Source organism: Archocentrus centrarchus, chromosome 5 (genome assembly GCF_007364275.1).
Source record: "Archocentrus centrarchus isolate MPI-CPG fArcCen1 chromosome 5, fArcCen1, whole genome shotgun sequence".
Taxonomy (NCBI): domain Eukaryota; kingdom Metazoa; phylum Chordata; class Actinopteri; order Cichliformes; family Cichlidae; genus Archocentrus; species Archocentrus centrarchus.
The window spans coordinates 13,510,294-13,531,413 of record NC_044350.1 but is presented as its reverse complement, the minus strand read 5'-3'; the positions used below and the strand labels follow the sequence as shown (position 1 = coordinate 13,531,413).

At 42.1% G+C, this 21,120-nt stretch overlaps 1 protein-coding gene across 1 annotated transcript in view; it reads right to left on the bottom strand.

Moving 5' to 3' along the window:
• kif21b (kinesin family member 21B) overlaps positions 1-18,532 on the bottom strand; it is a 60,607-nt gene extending 42,075 nt beyond the window's left edge. Inside the window, 1 exon segment of the mRNA XM_030728806.1 lies at positions 18,410-18,532. Within this exon segment, the coding sequence (XP_030584666.1) occupies positions 18,410-18,450 (41 nt within the window). The 5' untranslated portion in view covers positions 18,451-18,532.
• Between the last annotated feature and the right edge of the window lie 2,588 nt (positions 18,533-21,120).

The following is a 21,120-nucleotide window of genomic DNA, read 5'->3' as shown; positions in this document are numbered from 1 at the left end:
GGAAATGGCCTGAAGCGAGTGCCAATTCACCTGCCAACAAGGAGGGAGGACCAGTAAGATCAGCCCCCCAATAACGGCGGGTGCCAGTTACGCCTTTGTGTGTGCAGTATTGTCTCTGTGTGTGCAAAAGTGTGTGTGGGTTCAGTCAACCTTCAAGAACAAGCTGGTGATGTGATAGCCAAAGGGCTCATTTCCCTAATGTAAACACTTCAGCAAGGGCACCGCACAGGCACACACACACACACACACACACACACATGCACAAAGAGACAGAGTTAATCGTATTCACTCGAGTGTTTCAGAGCACTGTTGTCTCCTGTTTGGCACAGAGCCAATCGAGGAAGTTGCTCTTCATGAAAAATGTCCATTTTTCCAGAGAACATGCTCTCATCAAAAAACTACAATAACCGAGGCCTCCGCTCCATCATCACCCCCTCTGTCATGTGTGTGCTTAAACTTTGTGATCAGCAAATGAACAGCAGTGTTGTTTCTGTGCTCTTGCCCATCCTCACACCTTGGCCTGTTCCGAGCCCTCCCTAAGTTCACTGCCAATGAAAGCAGACTAACAGGACTAATCGCTGAATGGCAGAAGCAGTGAAAAGGCCCTTTTCCATTTCCTTTTTCTCCTGATAGCCAGAGAGATTAATCACCAATGTGGACTTGTCCTCACTCGCTCACTTCCTCTTCCTCTGGCTTTCTTTCTTTCTACCAATCATGTCAGCCCTGTGTGGTGGTAACAAATGTTTGAAATGCAAACACACAGTCAGCCCCTCCTCTCACCCACAGTGCATTCAATAACTGTTGACAGATGGCTCAACAGTCATTTTGCCATCCAAGAAAGGTGGTGTCAACAAGTAAAGAACAACAGGTGGACCCTGATGTCCAGGGGTCGGTGGATTTTTGTGTTTAATAAAGTGAGAGTGATAATTGAAGAGTGCCGTCCACGTCCTGCAAAATCCTGTCGCTCACATAGATGAGAAAGCCCAAACTGACATGTGAACTGCTCACAAAGTCTTGACTGATGAGGACAGCAGCTTCGTGTTTTCTTTTTTCACTTTCCTTCCTCGTGTGGTAGACACTAATGATCACACACATGCACTGTCCTTAAGAAAAAATGTTGTACGTCAGTGTGTCTGTGTCTACAGAAGACCAGGTTACCAAAGCCAAAAAACATAAACAATATTAATGCTGCACATTTGCATTTATGTGTAGACCCCACAGATAAGCAACTCTCTATTTTCCTCAGGTCAGCAGAATGCTCTGTCTTGGTTCTATGCCTCACAACTTCACTGTTTTAGTTTAGTCATTTTACATGGCAGAGGTTCAAGTCGCCATGTGCAGTTAAGAAAATTATCCATTTTCTTAACTGCACATTCAATTCAGGGTCATGGGGGGGGTTGGAGCCTAACCCAGCACCCATAGGGCAAAAGGAAGAGTACTCTGTGGACAGACTGCCAGTCGATCAGTGGGCCAACATATAGAGACAGACAATTATAGACACTTACAGTCCATAAAGAATCACCAATGAACTTAACAAGCATGTCTTTGGACTGTGGGAGTAAGTGAAAAGCCCCCAGAGAGAGCCCACACAGACACAGGGAGAACACAAAGGCATGAGCGGGCAGGCAGATTCAAAGTGACAATACAAACCACTCCACCAACCCGGCCGCCCAGACAGCTGTTACGAGTGAAAAGGCTCCAATAGACGCACTACCTGAGCAACAAAGTGCAGTATTTATCAGTTAAAGTGACAAATATTTCCATCAAGTCCAAAGCAGAGCTAACACGAGCGTGGACATAAAACCTGAACACCAACATGGAAAGATCATGCATGTTTACATCTATATGGAAACTGCATGCAGGAGGCATGAAGGCAAAACACCAGTTTGCTTACTGTGAATTCTCTGGACAATTACCTGCATGAAGTCACTTCAGCTGGTAAGGTAAAGAATTTGACTGATTAAGACATTTGCTTCCTGACATGCAGAATGTCAGTGAGAAAATGGCTATTAACATGTTGCAGTAACATATTAGGAAGAGCTGGAGGAAGTGGATAAGGAGAGGAAGGTTTTGGCATCCCAGCTTAGATTGCTGCCCCTGAACCCTGATAAGCAGCAGAAAATGGAATAGATCCATAGCTGTAACTTGAAAACCAAATCCAGCCACGTGCTGATGCCCTGCTCCCTTTTCTCCACCCACAGTGGCTGAAAAAGCAGGAGGTGGCGCCGCTTAATATTACTGTTGGCATTTCACTCATTAATAACTGCTCAGCAGACAGACAAAAGTAAAACCTGTCACTGTTTTCACCCTGTTTCTTTCATACACCTCATTTCCTCTGAAGAATGACAGTTTAGACAATGCGCTCATGCAGTGGCCACCGCCTCCTGAACCAGCAGTGTCTATTTATAATGTTGTCTAACAACTACTGATTGGTGCAAAACATACAAAGCAGGAAGGCCGATATGCTAAAAATAAAGGAATGAATAATAATTTCTTCTCCCTTAACTCAAAACTGCGTTTGGTCAGAGTAGCTTCTTCTCGTGTTTTCTCTTTCACTGTGAATGAACTGAGTTTAAGACTACAAAGCAGTTGCATGCAGGATTTGTTGCAAATCAGCTAGTTTGCAAGGCAACCCTGGTCCAAAATGTGTGGTGTGGTATAGAAACTTGAAGTTCACCTACAGTTAGGGATATTTTGTATCCAAGTATTAAGCTTTTATCATTAAAAAAAAAAAAAACCTGTGCACATGTTGATGCCATTTTTGCAACTAAGTAATTAAACAACAGTTATTATGGAAAAATTGCATCAGATAGGGCTTATTTTTCAGAGGAGAGTATTTTTATAAATCTTCAAACATGCCTGTTGGGAATCTTTAAATAAAGCGGCACCAGCCTCCTATGTTTCTGTAATTAATTTATACAGTTTGAGACAGAAAATATCCACTAAAACCTTTAAGAAGATGTGCTGCAGCTCAGTTTTCCATCCCATTATACAATGACATCAAAGGTATCCTTAATTATCTTCCCAAAGAACCTTGAATGTGCTCAGAAGTGTTTCCATTTAATTCCAAGCCTGTCGGTGCCTGTTGGTGGTAGCCAGTGGTTTTCCACACAGCTCCGGGATGCATCCCTGCTGGTTTCACTGCACCGCAGTCCCACCACACTGTCAGCTAGCTGGGTGTTGGCTCCACACACGTGCACGTGCACGCACACACACACACACACACACACACACACACATACCACAGCCTTGATTTCTCGTAAACCCTGAGAGCACTTTGCCATGAAATAATGCACGGGCACACCCATTTGTCAACAAGTCCATCAAATTGATCTTGAAATTAACATGAAATTCCTTCTTGAACTGCTGCCAATCTCTGCCAGCTCTCCACATGTATTAGCATACTGCACTGTATGCCCAGTTGGACATGAAAAGATACTTAGTTAGTTCAACAAAACTAAAGAAATGGGAGTTCAGGCTTCAAAACAGAAACAACTATACTTCAGATTCCTTGCCAGATTTTTGTGTCATGTTGTCAAACATCTTGACAGGAAACATCACACACCAAAGACATGCGTGGTAGATTTAATTGGTGATTTTTAAATTGGACATGCGGTAGATAAAAAAGCTTTACAAATGCATGGTAAAAATGTGACTTAGTCTAAAGCACTCCGAGTGGTCAATAAGACTAAAAAAGTGCTACAGTAAATGCAAGTACACCCACCAGCAGAGCATCAATGATATCAGCACGGTGAAGGGTCTGCACAGAGCCCGAGGGAAAAACAGAAGATAATACCCAGCACAGCCTGTTATTAATTTAAACTTGAAACTTATGACTTCATTACTTATTCATATATTTATATTTTTGCTTTTTTGTGAGTAGCATAAAGCGACTACACCTGCAGTTTCATTATTAAACCTGCCGTTGCATAATGACAATTAATATTGCATCTTAAAAAAGCAGCGTTGCTGTCCAGTCACTCAGGTGCCATCTGTGAACTCCACCTGTGAAACAAATTACCATCCTATATTCACGTCAGAGATGATGACGCACCATGAAATACAAGAGAATCAACAACTGTTGTCATATTTTATTGATACTGAATCCTCAAGTTAACCATATCATACTAAGTATATGGGTGTGTCAAAACACTTTGTGTTTTTGTAGCATTATTTAGTGAACAGAACGGGCCTACCCTTCCCGAAATAGATTAATCAGCCCTACAGAGATTACATAAGAAGCACTGTGTCTCCATCTGGTTCCGTTCTGTTTGCTTGTAGCATAACTCAGATTAGTGCTTCGTCATTGTCAGAGTTCAGATTAGGATTAACCCAGCCGACACAGCCATGTGTTAGAGTGTGTGGCCACACTGCAGAAACGGGCGTGTCAGTGTTTTCAGGTATGAGCAAAAAACATTCATAAAACATGGGTACAGAGATGTCCTCAAGTGTCCTTAAGTATTTTAATCTTGTAATGCCCGATACATAAAAGAGTGGCAATGCATCCATCTGGACTGCCTGGTGTGTGTGTGTGTGTGTGTGTGTGTATGTTCTCTATTTGACTTGACAAACCCAGCTGCGCTCTTATCACTGGCTCTGTGAGCATGTGCAGGTTGCGTTGCTATAGCAACCAGGGGGAACATAACTCACAAAGTCGTTCACAACTCTGAGAAATACTTTGGGATTGCACGGCCTGCATCTTTAATCTCAAGAAAATTATAATTTCAGTTTCTTACGTCACCACGAGACGAGCCGCTGGGTTTTTGGACAGATACGTGAACTGAGATGACGTTTCTGCCCGTTTTTATTCTCTAACTGCAAGTTGAAGCTGTCCTGGCAACGTGTGACAGGAGCCTTTGTCGGGCTGTTCACCTGATGCAAAGCGTCTGAAAAGCTGTTGAGGTGGAGTCGATTAACAGTCTTTGAAGCATTCATCTCTCAGTTGCCCTCTCAACCTCTTTCATTTTCTAAGACTCAAACAGAAAGGAAAAGGGAAGCAAGACAGAGGGAAAAAGAACTAAAGAGGGAGGATAAAGTGGCAATTCATGGAGACTGTCACATGTTTGACATGAAAAGCCCTGAGAACTCAGGAAATTGCTTTGGCCTATTTTGGGTTAGGAGCTCTGGGCATATCAGTGACTGGGATGAAATGAGAGAGGCCCCGAGGTGCAGTAATGGATGGAGGAGAAGCAGACCCCTGGCTGCTGAGGTCAAAACAAAAAAGTAACAAAACAGAAAGGATGACAATGGAAGTACATTTGTTTCCACATCAGCTGTTCAGTAGGGTCTAAAAGATCCAGTGGCAGTCACATAAGGCTCTTTTTCAGACAGTTTATAACTTCATAAAACTACATATGTCACATATATTCATTACTAAATTCAGCAGAAGTGCCTTAACTGGAAGACACTTCTAATGGCCAGCAGGTTGCACAAAGACATCCAGCTGTATAAAAGCCTGTGATCTAAGACCTCACTAAGCACCTTCTCTATGAGTTTGTGTAAATCTCTAGTTTTAAGTCTTATTTAATACAAAATGATGTTGCTTTTTAAAGAAAAAATAGATTCCCATTTATGGTAGAATAGACAGTAAAGCATCGTATGATTTAGGGCAGCTCTATCTTGCAGCTGACAAGTTGCTACAGTCTGAGCTTGCCATGTCCCCAATTTGTCAGTTAGATCCACAACAAGATTCGCTGCTGAAATGCTCAAGTCGAGCCTTCACAAACAGTTATCACCAAGCAGTGGGTGGATTCATGGTGGTTACATCCATCTTTTACAGACAGCCAATGATTCAAATGGTAAATGGACTGGTTCTTGTGTAGCGCTTTTCTACATGAGCACTCAAAGTGATTCATACGGCATGTCTCAATCACACAAACACATTCATACAAGTACTTTCCATTTCTAAGTGCTTTCTATCCAAGATTCATACACACACACATTCACACTCTGATGAACAACTTGGGGTTCTCGCCCAAGGACACTTTGGCATGCAGACTGGAGCAGCCAGAGACTGAACCACGAACCTTCAGAGTAGTAGATGACCTGCTGTACCTCCTGAGCCACAGCCACACCAGTATCAGTACATGATACTAATAAATCCAAAAAAAAAAAACCATATTAAAAAAAAGTCTCTGCAGATTTGTATTGACAGAAAGTGATGCTAACTTCAGCATACTTTATAAATCAATAGACCAAAACTGCCATTCCATACAGTATTATTAATCATATATACACTTGTCCAACGCTTTAAAATCTAATCAAATAATTGCCATCACCAGCAATATGAATATATATAGTAAACTGTAGAAAGAAAACATTAAGATTTCCACTTGTTACCTGATGTTATTTAATGTAAATTGATTGGGAACCCTAATGAACACCTTCTGGGATATTAAAGCTTCAATTACAAAGCTTTAATTCATCAAAGGCTAAATCCCGACCTCTGTCTTACAAAAAAGACACAAGCAAACAGAGGCCAGCTCAAAGATTATTGAGCCACAGTAAGCATTTCTATCCTGTCGCCCATTTAATCAGTGCTCCCATCGATTTTCTGGATCAGCTGTTTGCACTGATTCCTCACATAAAACTATCAACTGTCTCTCTCCCTCCATCTGTCTGCTACTCAATCCGCCACAAGCTAGACACCTTTCCTATAATGTCTCTGCTATGCTCTTATACTAATCAGTTGAGTGTCTGTGTACGAGTGCAATAGAAACACAGCCACTGCTATGATGATATATGGAAGCAGGCCATTCCCTGCAAAATCTGTCTCTCACTTCGGTTTCCAATCCTCCACATGAGCCCAACATCACAGCAGGCTAACAAGCCGGTCTCCAAATGCACACACACACACACACACACACACACACACACACACACACACACACACACACACACACACACACACACACACACACTTAAGGGTTTCATATGCTGGTCCAACACTCTCTGAAGGAATGGCAGGAATAAGCCATGGGCACCTGACTGTGCACTGTCCCTGGCAAGATAGGTCTAAGTGAGTTATGAATGAACTAAGCTGGCATCAAATAAAAGCAAATGAGGGGTGAGAAATGGCATTTTGCTAGCCTTTAACCTTGGTCTCTGATTTATGGTAACGGGAGGGGGGGGGGGGGGGGGAATTAACTAGGGAAGACAAACACAGCAGGGTTATGAATATAAGTAGTTGGCTCAGGTGGGAGCACCAGAGGAGAAAGCACTAATAAGGACCAGTTGGACAAACTGGCGCAGAGATATGCAAAGTAAATATAAGGGAAAGCAGACTAAGCGGATGGAAAAGCACAGAAGACTATGCACACTATATGCAAACATTCATAAGCATGTGCAGGGGAAACGGGCTAGCGGTCACAAGAGACTGGCGCTGTGCATGGACAGCTGGTTTGCCCAGGTGGTACCCATGCAGACTGGAAGAGGTGTCTGTCCTGCCACACTGGTATATAGAAATGCCCATGCCTATGCCTCCACAAGCCCAGAGTATTGACTAAAATATAAATATATATATATACACTACTCACAAAAAGTTAGGGATATTTGGCTTTTGGGTGAAATTTCAGGATGAGCCTAAAATGCATTCAAAACTTTACATCATGATGAGGACGACTGTTTAAACACCAGCTCTAATTGAACCAGGACATTTATTGGTCGATTCGAGGATCAAACACCTGTTGTGAATTTTGCCGTTAACCTCCTCGTTAGAGAACAGCAACTTGTGCAAAAAGTTCTGAAACATTTAACATTTGGACATGTGCATTCAAAAGCTTAGAGAAGGTCACATTAAATTCACCTGTAAAGGTTTGAATGCATTTTAGGCTCATCCTGAAATTTCACCCAAAAGCCAAATATCCCTAACTTTTTGTGAGTAGTGTATATATATATATATATATATATTGCTTCAATTTCATCTAGTTCTTGTTATGAAGAGCCACAGGCATTCCTGGCTTGCATAAAAATCCTCCCAGTAAGTTCTATAAATATACAGATTTCACAGACTGCCACGAAAAAAATCATATAAGTACTCTCAGGATCAGCAGATACCTTGAGTTAAGGAATCCATATTGCTGATGAAGGAGGTGGTCACTGACTCTGGATCACTGTCTTCTGAGAGTCTGAAGGCTCAGAGCAGCTCTACTGGACAAACTACCCCAAGCAAGAAATTTCCATACTGGCATATATCTGGTAATACAGATATATCTGTGATAGAACAGTATGGGCAGATAATATCAGCCAACCAGTCTTTTAAGCTATATTTTATAGATTGACTGCTATTATGGTAACTATTTCATTAACAATCAACTATGTAAACTTATAACGTGGTAATCAGTGTCAATATGGAAATACAAATGAAAAGACTGTAGCCACAGAGAGCAATAATTGCACCATAGAAAAACCCACCTGATCAATAGATGAAATTTGGATCGATCATTTAAGCATTCATCTTCTATTGCACAATCAGTTTAGTTACCACCACACACAGACACACAATACATGTGATCCACAGCTCACAGGCTCCTTCGGATTAACCTAATCTATCAAACTAACCTCACAGAGTGGTGAACCTGCAGCCCGAGGCGCTGCTGCCAATTGGTAACCAGTGATAAGAGAGAGCCCGGTTCACATACTCTGTGCACATCGGTATGACTGGTCGCCTTAGCATGCAGGGTCGCATGCTACAGCACGAATGAGTGAACTGGCTCATCCATGTTAACATGAGCGTTTCCTTAACTGAGCCAGACTTCAAGGACAGGCTTGTCCTATATAGTCTGGAAAGAGCTAGGTCGACTCTTCAAGAAATACTCACTGGATTGTTATCTCTCCTCATTTCCATCAGGAATTTATTTTCAAAAGACACAGACTGTCATTGTCGTTGTCCTTGAAGCTGAATGAATGCATAAACGTTCGCGTCCCACAATAACATAACCAGGATATCAAAGACTAAATGAGAACTGAAACGAGAGATTCACACAAGATACTTCAGACACTTAAGAGGCTCAAATATTCCATTTTTAAAGCTGATATTATCAGGTAAAATAGGGCAGAGCTTAGTGGGAAGCTGAGCAGACCGTGCATGAAGCATTGGCTGTGAAAGACTTTGGCCTAGGCTTTAGAAACTAAGCCATCACAGGCTACATTTATTTGCTGTCACAGCATACCTGCCCTCCAGCTTCTCACACTGACAGAAACATTCATCGTGGTTAAAGACCTTTGATGTTAAAGTCTTAGCTGGGTTGTATTTATCTGAATATGTACAATATATAATACTATTACTGACAGCAATTATTTTTAATTATTGTAAAACCAGTGCAAATGTCATTTATTTTTCAGCTCTATATTGATCATCACTGTGCCACTCAGCCAGAAACTAACCCCTCACCACGGTCAAAGGCAAGCACTCATCATTGAGTTTCAGATGAGCATCTCTCATTGTTACAGGGGCACATCAGTACGCATCATCTGAGCTAATTCTGGGTCAATCTCTACCCCACTTCCTCATCCCCCTCCTCATTTCCCCTTCAACCCCACCCCTACCCCCCACCATCAGCTCTGTCTGATGCTCCCTGGGGGGAGGTAGAAGCACGAGGAAGAATCAAATTAGCTTCCTTTCCTACATTTTCATGACAGACAGTCTTGTCAAGGTCAGAGAGGTGCCACACTGCCTGATTCTACTTAATTTCTACATCTGAGAGAGCGGATAAGACTGAATGTTTTTTAGATGGGTGCTCTACAGCAGCATGGTTTTGTATTTTATCACCATGGTGTGCCATGGGAACAGCTATAAAACAGCTATTAAAAAAAGTGTTAAGAAATTTTCAAGTGACAGATCACAAACTAACTGGTTTAGCATGTCACTACAGTGGGACTGAGAGATGAAGCAGCGAGTTCACAAGAGCAAAGTAACCACAAGAAGCAGCCCTTAACAAAGAAAAAGAGCCAAAAACATGCTTGTTTACGCCTTCGTCTCACATATCTAGGATTAGCATCCTTCACAAAATGAATACATGTGAAATTTCCATCTATGTGTTATATTTATCGCATGTAAAATGTGCTTAAATGTGACACTGTGTGTGAAATATTTTTGTCCAAATGTTTTGCAGTTCACGTCAGCTATGAAACAAATGTATGATGAATTTCTCAAAACATGAGACTGATCTCAGTGCACAAACACATACGCAAAATACTACGAATCAAATGCAGAGGTGGTTTTATTTCAATAAAGGTCACAAGCCAAACACACATACACACACAAATCCCTTTGTTCACCTTTTTTTCTAACGCAGAGTGCACAACATACGCTGCCAAGCTGCAGACTACTGCCATGGCTCTGCTTGTCTGTTTGCCTCCCTGGAGGGCAGGTTAGCATTACCACCAGGCCAGACTCCCACTCTGTCAGGCAGCATTTAGCGTGAGTGCTAATGCAGCCACAGTCGCCATGTCTGTCTGTCTGTCTGTAGGTATGTGAACTGTAAGACTTCTTTCATTAATATCTACACAAATGTGTATCAGATTAGACTTTTTAAAAAATGTACTTTCACCTTGGAATGATGATTATTAGTTTAATGCAATGATACAATACAGCAACAAGGTTATTCTCCCATAATATTACATTCAGCAGTGTTCAATCATATCTGTGATTTGTTCCTGTTTGAAAGGCAAGTTTATTTAAAGAGCACCTCTCAAACACTAAAATAATTCAAGATGCTTTACAAGATTAAATCAAAACCAAAAATAAGAGAGAGAAAAAGAGAAAAATAATAATAATTTTACGATTGCACCATATATATGTATATATATATATGTCTCTATGTGCCTTATCTCCTCCTTAATAGGTGGGCCAATCTGAACAAAAACTTGCACAAACATTGTTGCACATACAGCAATTATTAACATGTTTTTAAAAAGATTTATTATAAATTCCAATTGATTGTCCTAATATATTATGTTCATTTCATCATTCCGCTGCAAGTGCAATGCTACACTCTCCATTAGCTTTGTTTCATGTGTCAGGTTCAACGTACATTGCCTGTACGTAACGTAACGGTGACCAAAATTTGTATCTGCGATGGTATTTTTTTAAAGTCACCACTAAATCTGACATGAAGAATTTGAAAAAGCGCTGCAGGCACATTTTTGCTATTAGGGCAGGTTTTTGCTAATAATGATAATACTGGCACAGCTACCCGATGAGCTAAAAGCAGTCCTGAATCATTTTTATTTTTCTTTTTTTTTTTTATTTAACCTATATTTTACCAAGAAGATCCCATTGAGATGTAAAATCTCTTTTACAAAGGAATCCTGGCCAGGATTAGCAATACTATTTTTAGCGTCTTTTCAAAAATAGCTAAGGTTGGAGAAGATCTAACCTCAGTAGGCAACATAGTGGCTAAATGCCTTATCACCCTGTTTAGTTTCAGACTTTTGATTGCAAGGCAATTGCACAGGTCTTAACTAACTTAACTCCATTCAGTTGCAGACAGATAGCAGACTGACTCTGTCTTATGGCAGCATTTACAGCAGGTTTTAGTGACAGTGTTGGTATGCTTGACAATCTAATTATATAGCAAAAAAAAATAAATAAATAACTGAAATAACATAATTTTATTGGATAACTCAGAGGACATAATTTGCAGTTTAAGAAAGGTGATCGCAATATATTTTACTGCAATACTCAGCATATCTCAAAATGTTAAAAATTGCAGTAATATCCTATTTTGTTGTGTCTGGAGATTCCCACCTCTACTGGCAACTTTTATTATGCGAGGCCTCATAGTGTTTGCAGGCACTTGCTCTTCGTGCTTCTATTTTCAATAAAGTCTTGCTAATTGAATCTGAACATTAGCAGACATAATGTTTACCCTGCTCATTTTAGTTTAGTGTGTTAGCACGCTAACATTCGCTAATTAGCAATAACAACAGAGTACAGCCAACGCTGGGAGGAAAGTTGTTTCGAAATACGAGGTGATAAAACTGCACCGTGCTGTAACTGAACTGTAAATTATAATCACATTCTATCAGTTACTTATTTTGTCTGTTTTAAAGCCTTACTCTGCTGACACCTCCCTCCATTCACACACAATAACCCAAAACATACTCAGAGGCACAAACGCCAGCAGTGATTAAGCTACTTAACTGTTGTGAAGGTGATTATGGGCCAGCTGGTCACAAACGTACACATCACGTCTCTTTGTTTTGGCACAGTAGTCAGCTCTACTGACACATTCACAAAAATGAAGTGGCACGCAAATGTAGGGAAGGTCATATTTTTAATATCTGTGTGTCCTTCACAAAAAGAAAATCAAGTTCTGCAGTTTAGAAATGATGCATCCTTGTGACTTCAGAAGGGAGGAACATGGTGAACGTGAACAAGTCTATTTAAGAAATGCACAGCACAGAAGTGCCGACCTGCTGACACGATATTATTAGATTATTAGAGGCTGAATGTGTCTCTGTTAAAGAAAATGTTTGAGTGGGAACGAGTAAAATCATTGAACTTCACACTCCTATCACTTCAATCCGGTTTTATAGACTACAAAAGCAGAAGAGAATATAATTTCAGATTGTTTATACAGAACATCTGACATTAAAATAGAGAAGTAAATAAGGTTTTCAGACAGAACACCTATGGCTCTCTATCTCTCTGCACCTTCCTCGGGAACACAGCAAACACGTGCAGCTGCGCCCAAATTATTCATACACACGATGTCCAGACACACACACACACACACACACACACACACACACACACACACACACACTGACTGCACATTTATGTAGCAGCTCATATTTGTACGCTACAGTACCCCTTTTGACAACAGACGAGACACTTGCTCCTTTTCATACTCCACCCCACTCTGCCCACCACCCTCCTTTGCCCCCCCGCCCCTATTCCTCTTTGATTTTTCTTTGTATTTTTTACGTTGAATTGCAGGAAGCATTGCTCTTTTTAGAAGATGGAGAGCAGTTTCTAAAACAAAGAGAACATCAGAAACTGACTCTACAGGCCTCTCTCTCTCTCTTTCTTCATCTCTTTCCTTTCTGAAATTGTAGTCTAGACTTCATCCACATCTACCCTCCAATGCTCTTTGTGTGTGTGTGTGTGTGTGTGTGTGTGTGTGTGTGTGTGTGTGTGTGTGTGTGTGTGTGTGTGTGTGTGTGTGTGTGTGTGTGTGTGTGTATCTGTGTGCGTGCAAGCTCAGCAGAGCACACAAAGACCTGCAGTGACATCAGACTCATTCACACTGTGTCCTCTGTCTACGCTCACCCAAGAGGTGCTCTGTTTAAAGGGCTTCTGCTAACCTCCCACCCCCACCCAAACACACACCCACAGTCCCAGTGATCTCTGAGTGACCACAACAATGTCAACACACATAAACTGGCCAAACTGGTTTTATGGTTTATCGAAATGTGCAGACCACAGACTGTCTGGACATTTAGAAAAAAAAAAAGAAAAGATAATTATTTTCTATATTGACAATACATGCTGTGAAAAGAGTCCCCTTGTCTCCTAGCAGAATGAATTATTATTTAGAGATCAGCTGATGTACGATGAGACCATGATAACAGATACATGCAAATGCTGAACTGGACTGAAGCGCCTTTCATTGCATTATGAATTCAAATGGACAAATTCAAATACAGATCTGTGTGTGTGTGTGTGTGTGTGTGTGTGTGTGTGTGTGTGTGTGTGTGTGTGTGTGTGTGTGTGTGTGTGTGTGTGTGTGTGTGTGTGTGTGTTTTGGTCACACTTTATTTTGCTTACAGTGCAGACAAGCTTGAGCAAGAGAGGGAAGTTTAAAATGGCGTAAATGTGAACACTCACAATGTGTGTTTTTCATTTTAACTGAGGAGCACGCAACGAAGCTGCAGGCTTATTCCTAGAAGTTATTTCAAAGAAAGCCAAATACTTGTCCTCAGGTCTATTTTTCTTTCACCTTTACGCTTCTTTTAGCATTTGTTTCTTACTGAAAACTCAGCTCCTCACAAAGCAGGAAGTGAGCAGGAAGTGTGGATGGTCCAGAAGCTGCCTTACAGGAAGTCATTCTGCAACAGCAGCATGCCATTCGGGAGTACCGATGCACATAACCAAAGCAAATTCATAAATAGATGCCCTGCACATCTCATCTTATCTCATTTCACGACCATGCCCCATGCATGACCGAAGCTTTTTTGTGATTTATTAAATACATAAGCTTAAGTGTTTGCAAACATCATGCAAACAGCACTCTTTTAAACACTTGATATCAGATGTGGAATTAAAAAGGACCAGTGTGGCTGTTTGGCAACCAGGATTAAGAAGTGCAGCTTGGCAATCTCACTAACTTCGTTGTTCTGCAGACCTTTTAGACCTCAGCCAGCCCCAATCTGTCTGTAAAGCCCCTGAGCCTGCAGAGCCGGATTATTCAACAGGTTTACTGTGATAAACGGGTGATGAACAAAAACACCAGCCATTACTGATTTCTCTACATCACTGTGTCTAAGTCTCAGCTCATGTTCAGTTGTCTATGCGGTACGTGCACGGACAGCTTCTTCAGCACTCTTGCCAAAAAACACTCACACAGTACTGTTAGGTCACTTTGAAGGGTAACAACAACTAAAACAAAACAAACAAAGAAAAAAAAAACATAAAATCACGTGACCACCACCAGGCAGGCATGAGAAGGAAGTGATGCGCAGCTGTGGACGGCCAACTTGGGCGTGTGCTCTGTCACATTTCCTGCTCCTCTTCCCTCCCTCGAATCCAAATCACCGACTACGAACAACTTCAGAGGGTCATCAACAAAGCAAAACTGCTTTCACATTTCCCATCAGCAGTGCTGGTGGTGGAGGGGGAAATGAATGTTGCGAGCAAGTGTAAGAATCCTGTCATGAGGAGATTACATCACAGCACTACCCTGTGACCAGTAAATACAGTACTCTAGGCTCATAACCACACACACACACACACACACACACACACACACACACACTTTCCCACCACCAAATCCAGCATTTTTTTTAGCAGCAACCCCCTTGGGAGGTTGTAACCCAGACACAGCCTGTGTGGCAAACTATTAACACCCACAGGAAACAGACGAGACTGGTAGCCTACACAGGACATACGACCAACAACAAAACACCACCATTTTTTTTTAAAACTCCCATTTAAAGCCTTTGTGTATCAGCTGTGAGGGGGCCACTTCCTCAGTTGTATTCTGCTGCTCCTGTTTTGTTTTGAAGCCGGTGGAGCACATTAATGGATTTATGAAAAACTTCTGTAGCGACCTCTTTTACACTGGCTGATCAGCACATCATAAGAGTTCCAGAGATAAAAGCTAATCTTTTTTTTTTTCCTCCCTCAGCTGAACTCTCATCGCCTTTTAGCTAAAATGGTCTGCGTCATAGCTGTCTGCAACAGCCCAGTCATCCACCTGTAGGGCTTGAAAGAACACTGAATATTTTATGCTCTATTCTTTTTTTCCATGCAGTCTCATTACTGTCATCACCCCGAACCACAAAAGCTTAAACACAGGATTTGCCTATTAAATGACTCCTTGGGTCATTTTTGGGCAGTCACACTCAAATTAGACAGAAAGGAGAGCCTTAAGGGGAAAAGTCTGTTCAGGTGAGAACATCGAGTAACAGTCACGAGGTCAGAGGCCACAGCAGCATTAAACAGATTTGTCTTTGAGTCTATTTTTACCCGGCTATGGGGGCTGACTTAGAACTTCAGCAGCGGGCAAGTCACTCAATTTCTGAAATGAGTAAATGACACGGCGCTGCACAGAGAGAAACAGCAAGGGACAGAGATCGATATGCAAATGGAAATTTACACACTGCTCAGAACTCTCGCGTTAAGTTGCACCAAAAACGTATGCACACATGCAAAAGCTGGCATTTATTGCAACACCCACTCGCACTCAGAGACAGTCCTGACATAAAGCTTTCAATCTGGGGCAAAATGCACTATTCAACATAAAGTCAGCAAGGGTGGGAGCCTGAATGTAAGTGTGTGTGTGTGTGTGTGTGTGTGTGTGTGTGTGTGTGTGTGTGTGTGTGTGTGTGTGTGTGTGTGTGTGTGTGTGTGTGTGTGTGATGGTGAGTGTGTCTAGGGGAGTCTAGTGATCCCTACAGCCTGCTTGCACCAGACGTAGCTATACTGTAAATGAATGAATGCAGCTGGATAAAGATGCAAAAGCCAGGACAGGAGCAATTTAACAACAGCCGTTTACATTACAAGCATCCGATCATGTCTGCAGTGCAGATCCATTGACTTAAGCGTGTGTACGGATCCAATCCACCCCTCAGGCAGTCAAGTCTTGAGTGCAGGATTGCAGGTTGTCTCACTGGTCAAATGAGCATTGTTTAGGGAAGGCAGTGCAGACATTCAGGAAATGGATGGTGGCAACTCAAGACTTCATATGTGTTAGCTGGCCCTCACAACACCCCTGTTGCCTTCAAAATGCATATTCACACATGCAGACATAAGTTCTAGGCCATCCACCCGAAGGCAACGCTTGATGGGAGCAATTAAACGCCACCCTCTCTTATCAAAGGCCGACTTTCTCTGGGAATAAAAGAAGCTCGGAGGTCGTTGGGAAAAAGCACTGCTTACTCAGCAGGAAGTTATCTTTCTCCATGTGTTTATTTGCATGCTTCCCATTTCCTGTCAAACACACACACACACACACACACACACACACACACACATACACACGCACGCACACACGCTGCTTTTGCCACTTACAGGGCATGTAAATACACACAGATCATACATGATGAAATGGAGCAGTGTTGGCTCACCCAGCAGAGTAATTACATGTTACTACTTAGCCCTTGTTTAATTACAACAAGACATTTACACTAATAAAACTAATTTCAAGGTACTCTTATGAATACAACGCTACTTTGCTGATTTGACCTTCTTTTCTGAACAAAGATGTGTTTACAAACTGATGGTAATGTTAAAACAAATGACAAAAAAAGACAGAGGGAGCTAAAAGCAGGCACAAGTGTGGTATATCACCCTCACTGAGTCATTTGCACAGTAACAAGCCTCTTGGCTGGTCTCACAGCTCCATTCGATAACTTCAGTTGAGCAGCAGCCACCAGCGGCCTATATAGCTTCCCTTTTCACCTTTTTCTGTCAGCACCACATACTCCACTTCCTGTTACAGTTGTCACTGTGAACGAGCACAAAGGAGATTCAATCGGTGGCTGACAATGAGGCAGCTGAAGCCTTCCCCTGGGGAAATGGGGCCAGTGGTTTTAAGATTCATCTTAAAAGGCTGCTTGGCTGGACCAACCCCCCATTCTCAACCCCCCACTTAGGTCAATTACTAGATCCCGGATTGGGATATGAGGGCCTCAAATGGGTGCATGATGAAGAACAGTTACATTTGGCTATGTTGTTGGTTACTATTTGTAGAATTTGAGAGGGTATAATGACTCCTATATTAAACCAAGTTCCTTAGCATCTGCACTGCTCAGAAAAACTCTTATCATGACACAGTACAACCACAAGGGAGTCATTGGCTTATGTGCCAGTCTGCCAGGCTCTGAGTTAATTGGACTGGTGGGGTCTGTCAGACCCACCGCCTCAGCTTCATACACTGTAAAATGAGTCTGATTACAGATGCAGTTTCCAAGGGCTGCCACCCAGCAAGTGCCAGCACATGCTCACTTATTATGATCACTTTGAATCAAAATTTATTTTTGACATACACACACACACACACACACACACACACTGATGAGCCACAATATCTCCTCACACTAATTCAAAAGCAGCTCTGCTCCCCAATACAACAAAGGCAGTGAATGTCACAGCTCTGAAGGAGATTCTCTTTGTGCTCGATTCATTTGCTGTAGCAGGATTTTTTTTTTTTTTTATGGACAACAATTGTGCTGCTTTTAACCTAGTTATGGATCTAACTCAGGCATGCACATGTAAGGTGCTGACCCTGTTTAGATATGGTGAGGATGCAGGTAGTTGCATTTAAGAATAATTCCTGAAAAATTGGTTAAGAGAGAAACGCCCATTCTCCCTCCTGCACCTGGCTGCAGCTGTCCTTGTCAATTCACCCAATGTTAAAATCATGAATGCAAGGCGCTGTGTGCAGAACTTGTGACACCCCCAGCATGAAAACAGTTACATGGACGTGGCTTGAAACAAACGCATGCTTTGCCTTATCGATACTGTGCCGAGCACCGCCCATGTATTATAAAACAAGGTGGGATAGTGTTCTCCGTAGCTCTGCAATCTCCTGTATCCCAGAAATGGACAGAGACATCAGGGAGTGCTAAAGCCAAAGCTATAGGTGTGCATGATGCATTTCATTTATCGCCAGGAGGCACAGACGCAAACGTGCTCTGTTAAGGTCGGCAGATTTCCAGCAGACAGACGTCGGAGCCTTACCTCAACGCAACCTTCACGCAGCAGTCGCCCTGACTCGCCATGGTCGCTCTCAAGGTTCACCGGCGGAATATTTCGGGTAATGTGTTTTCAGTGTGCGTGAACCGTGCGCTGGTGCTGCTGCTGCCGCTCGGCGGCGGCGGAGAAGGTGGCGGTGGGGATCTCAGGTCAGCGGGAGCAGCCGTCAAGACCTGCCGGCGGTGAGGTGCCTCATCGAGACTCCTCCTGTCCACTTTTTCTCCTGTGCCGTGGCGGTCATTGCTGTCTCTCTGGTGTGTGTCACATCGCAGTGCTTAACCCGCTTTTTTCTTTCTGTGGTCTATCTCAGTCGCTACATCCTGTTTAAAGTGCCTGTGAGGGAAGCATAAGCGCGTTTCTCTGCAACCACACCGCTTCTCTGAGCGAGTACGCTGACTGAGTGCTGAGACCGTACGCTGGTGGGGGGTAATGCTGCCTTCAAGGACTCTTGGGAAATATTCAATTCACACTTTACACCAGAGTCTCTCCCTAATCACTGCCCCACTCACAATTTAGTGCAAACATTTATGTAGGATAACTTTTACCCAGAAATGGAAATGAAAGGGAATAAATAATACAATGAATCATTAACTTGCTATCAACCATTCGCAACATTCAACCACCAGTGATGACGATGTGATACTTTCGCAATATAATATAATATAATATAATATAATATAATATAATATAATATAATATAATATCCTGAACTATATCGTACTATGCTATGCAATACTTTAGACCCATCAATTTTCTTCTACTTATCTATTTCAGGGTCGCAGGGCAGCTGGAGCCTATCCTAGCTTTCACCAAGAGGAGGATTACACCCTGGTCACCAGCCTGTCGCAGGTCCAACACATAGAGCCAGATGAGCGTTCAGATGTTGGGCCAGATGTTGTTGAACATGGAGTACTCAGAGAGAACCCACACAGACACAGGGAGAACATACAAACTCTACTCAGAAAGACTCATACTGGGCACACATGGAACATGACAACAGCTAAAGCAGAAACAGCGATGGTCAGATCTGCCGCAAAGGCAGATTCTGAGCATATCCTGACTTTTACATTCCGGCAAAGGTTATCTTTAAAAGCACTGATCCTTTTATCTTTCTTCAGTGCTCGATTCTTCTATTTTTTCAAACCCTCAAAGACTTTGCATTAAAATATTTAATTCTCAATCTGAAATAACTATAATAAAATTAGATACGAGGTAATAGTTAATTTCATGAAGTCCACAAATTGTAATCTAAGGCTAATTAAACAGTAATGTCTGAGTGTGAAAACCAATATGTATGCTACTCTGTATTACACATAAATGGAGCGCTTTGTTGTATGTTGCCCTATAAAAACATAATATTTCTTACAGTGTTTGCTATTTTTAAGATCTGTAAAGAAACTGTAATTGCTGCCTTGCAGGTGTTAGTCCTTTGCGACCAACAAGCAGTCCAGTCACCAGCCATATCTTACCCAACATGATGAAGGAATGACAGACTCACAAGTCTGTCACATATAAATTGAAGTCCAAATACACAAAAGTGTAATTAAACAACTTACATCTCTTAAACCGCACTGTGTAATTTAAACAAATACGAAGTGTCCTTGAAGGCAACATAATCGCATTGATTGGCGTGCAGCTGGGCCAACTACGGAACAAAAACCCCACCTTATAGCCCAATCAGCGAGCTGAACAGACCAAACATCCCCGCCCCGTGACACACCCCTCCTGAGCTGTAACGATTACACAGCTACAGCCGTAACTTCAAGCGGTGACATCTGAAGTCCGTTAAAATGCCATCAGCAGAGGAGCAATTTCCCATGAGGCGAGGAGAGGAGGGGCCACCGGTCTGAACACCTTGAGGTCAAACTTCAAAACTCATTCAGAAGTTATTATATTATTGCTTAGACTCTGAGTTCATTGGCCCTGGTTTAAATGGGAAGTCTGCGCTCTGTACTGAATCACTTATCTTCAGAAGGGGAAACTGAAATGCTTTCCCTTAGCTGAGTCAAAAAAACAAGCGGATCTTTAATCAGTCTTCCTCAGTTTCCCTCTCCCTCTTTATGCATACACACAGCCTTTTTCTATATCCTTGATCTGTAATCATTTTGACCTATTTTTGCCAGTACAGCTTCCTCTAACATTCTCTTGAATTTTCTTGACCATTTTAAATAATCTATGCAAAGTGAATTTACCACAGTGCCACTGTGCTGTCATAGTTGCTGGCAGCGTTTATATTGGCACATCAAATCTACACTCCAGCTTTTCCAAACACTCATCCTCCTCATTACCATGCCTCATGTACAAAGTGAACAGATCAAAACTGATCAGTTTGCCAATGATAATCAGTTGCTTCTCCAAAATGCTTGCAAGCTCACTATTTCACAGCACCCCACAGAAATAGCTTTATCTGTGCATTTTGATTAAATTAGAATTGCTAGTGTGAGGAGCTGGCACTAGCTCTTTACTGATCAGCATAAGCATTTCTCTCTCTCGCTCTCTCTCTGCACTGATGCTGATGACAATCACTTTTATGTTATGAAACAGAGTCTGCACACAGTTGCATGCTCTGTAAACCCATTCTGTGCAAAGAGGAGCTTATGAGCTGTGTGTGTTGGTGTCCCAGGGCCAGGTGGCGGTGGTTAGGGCTGCTGGATTCCACGCAAGATTACGAGGATGGCTAAAATCCTCCTAGATGT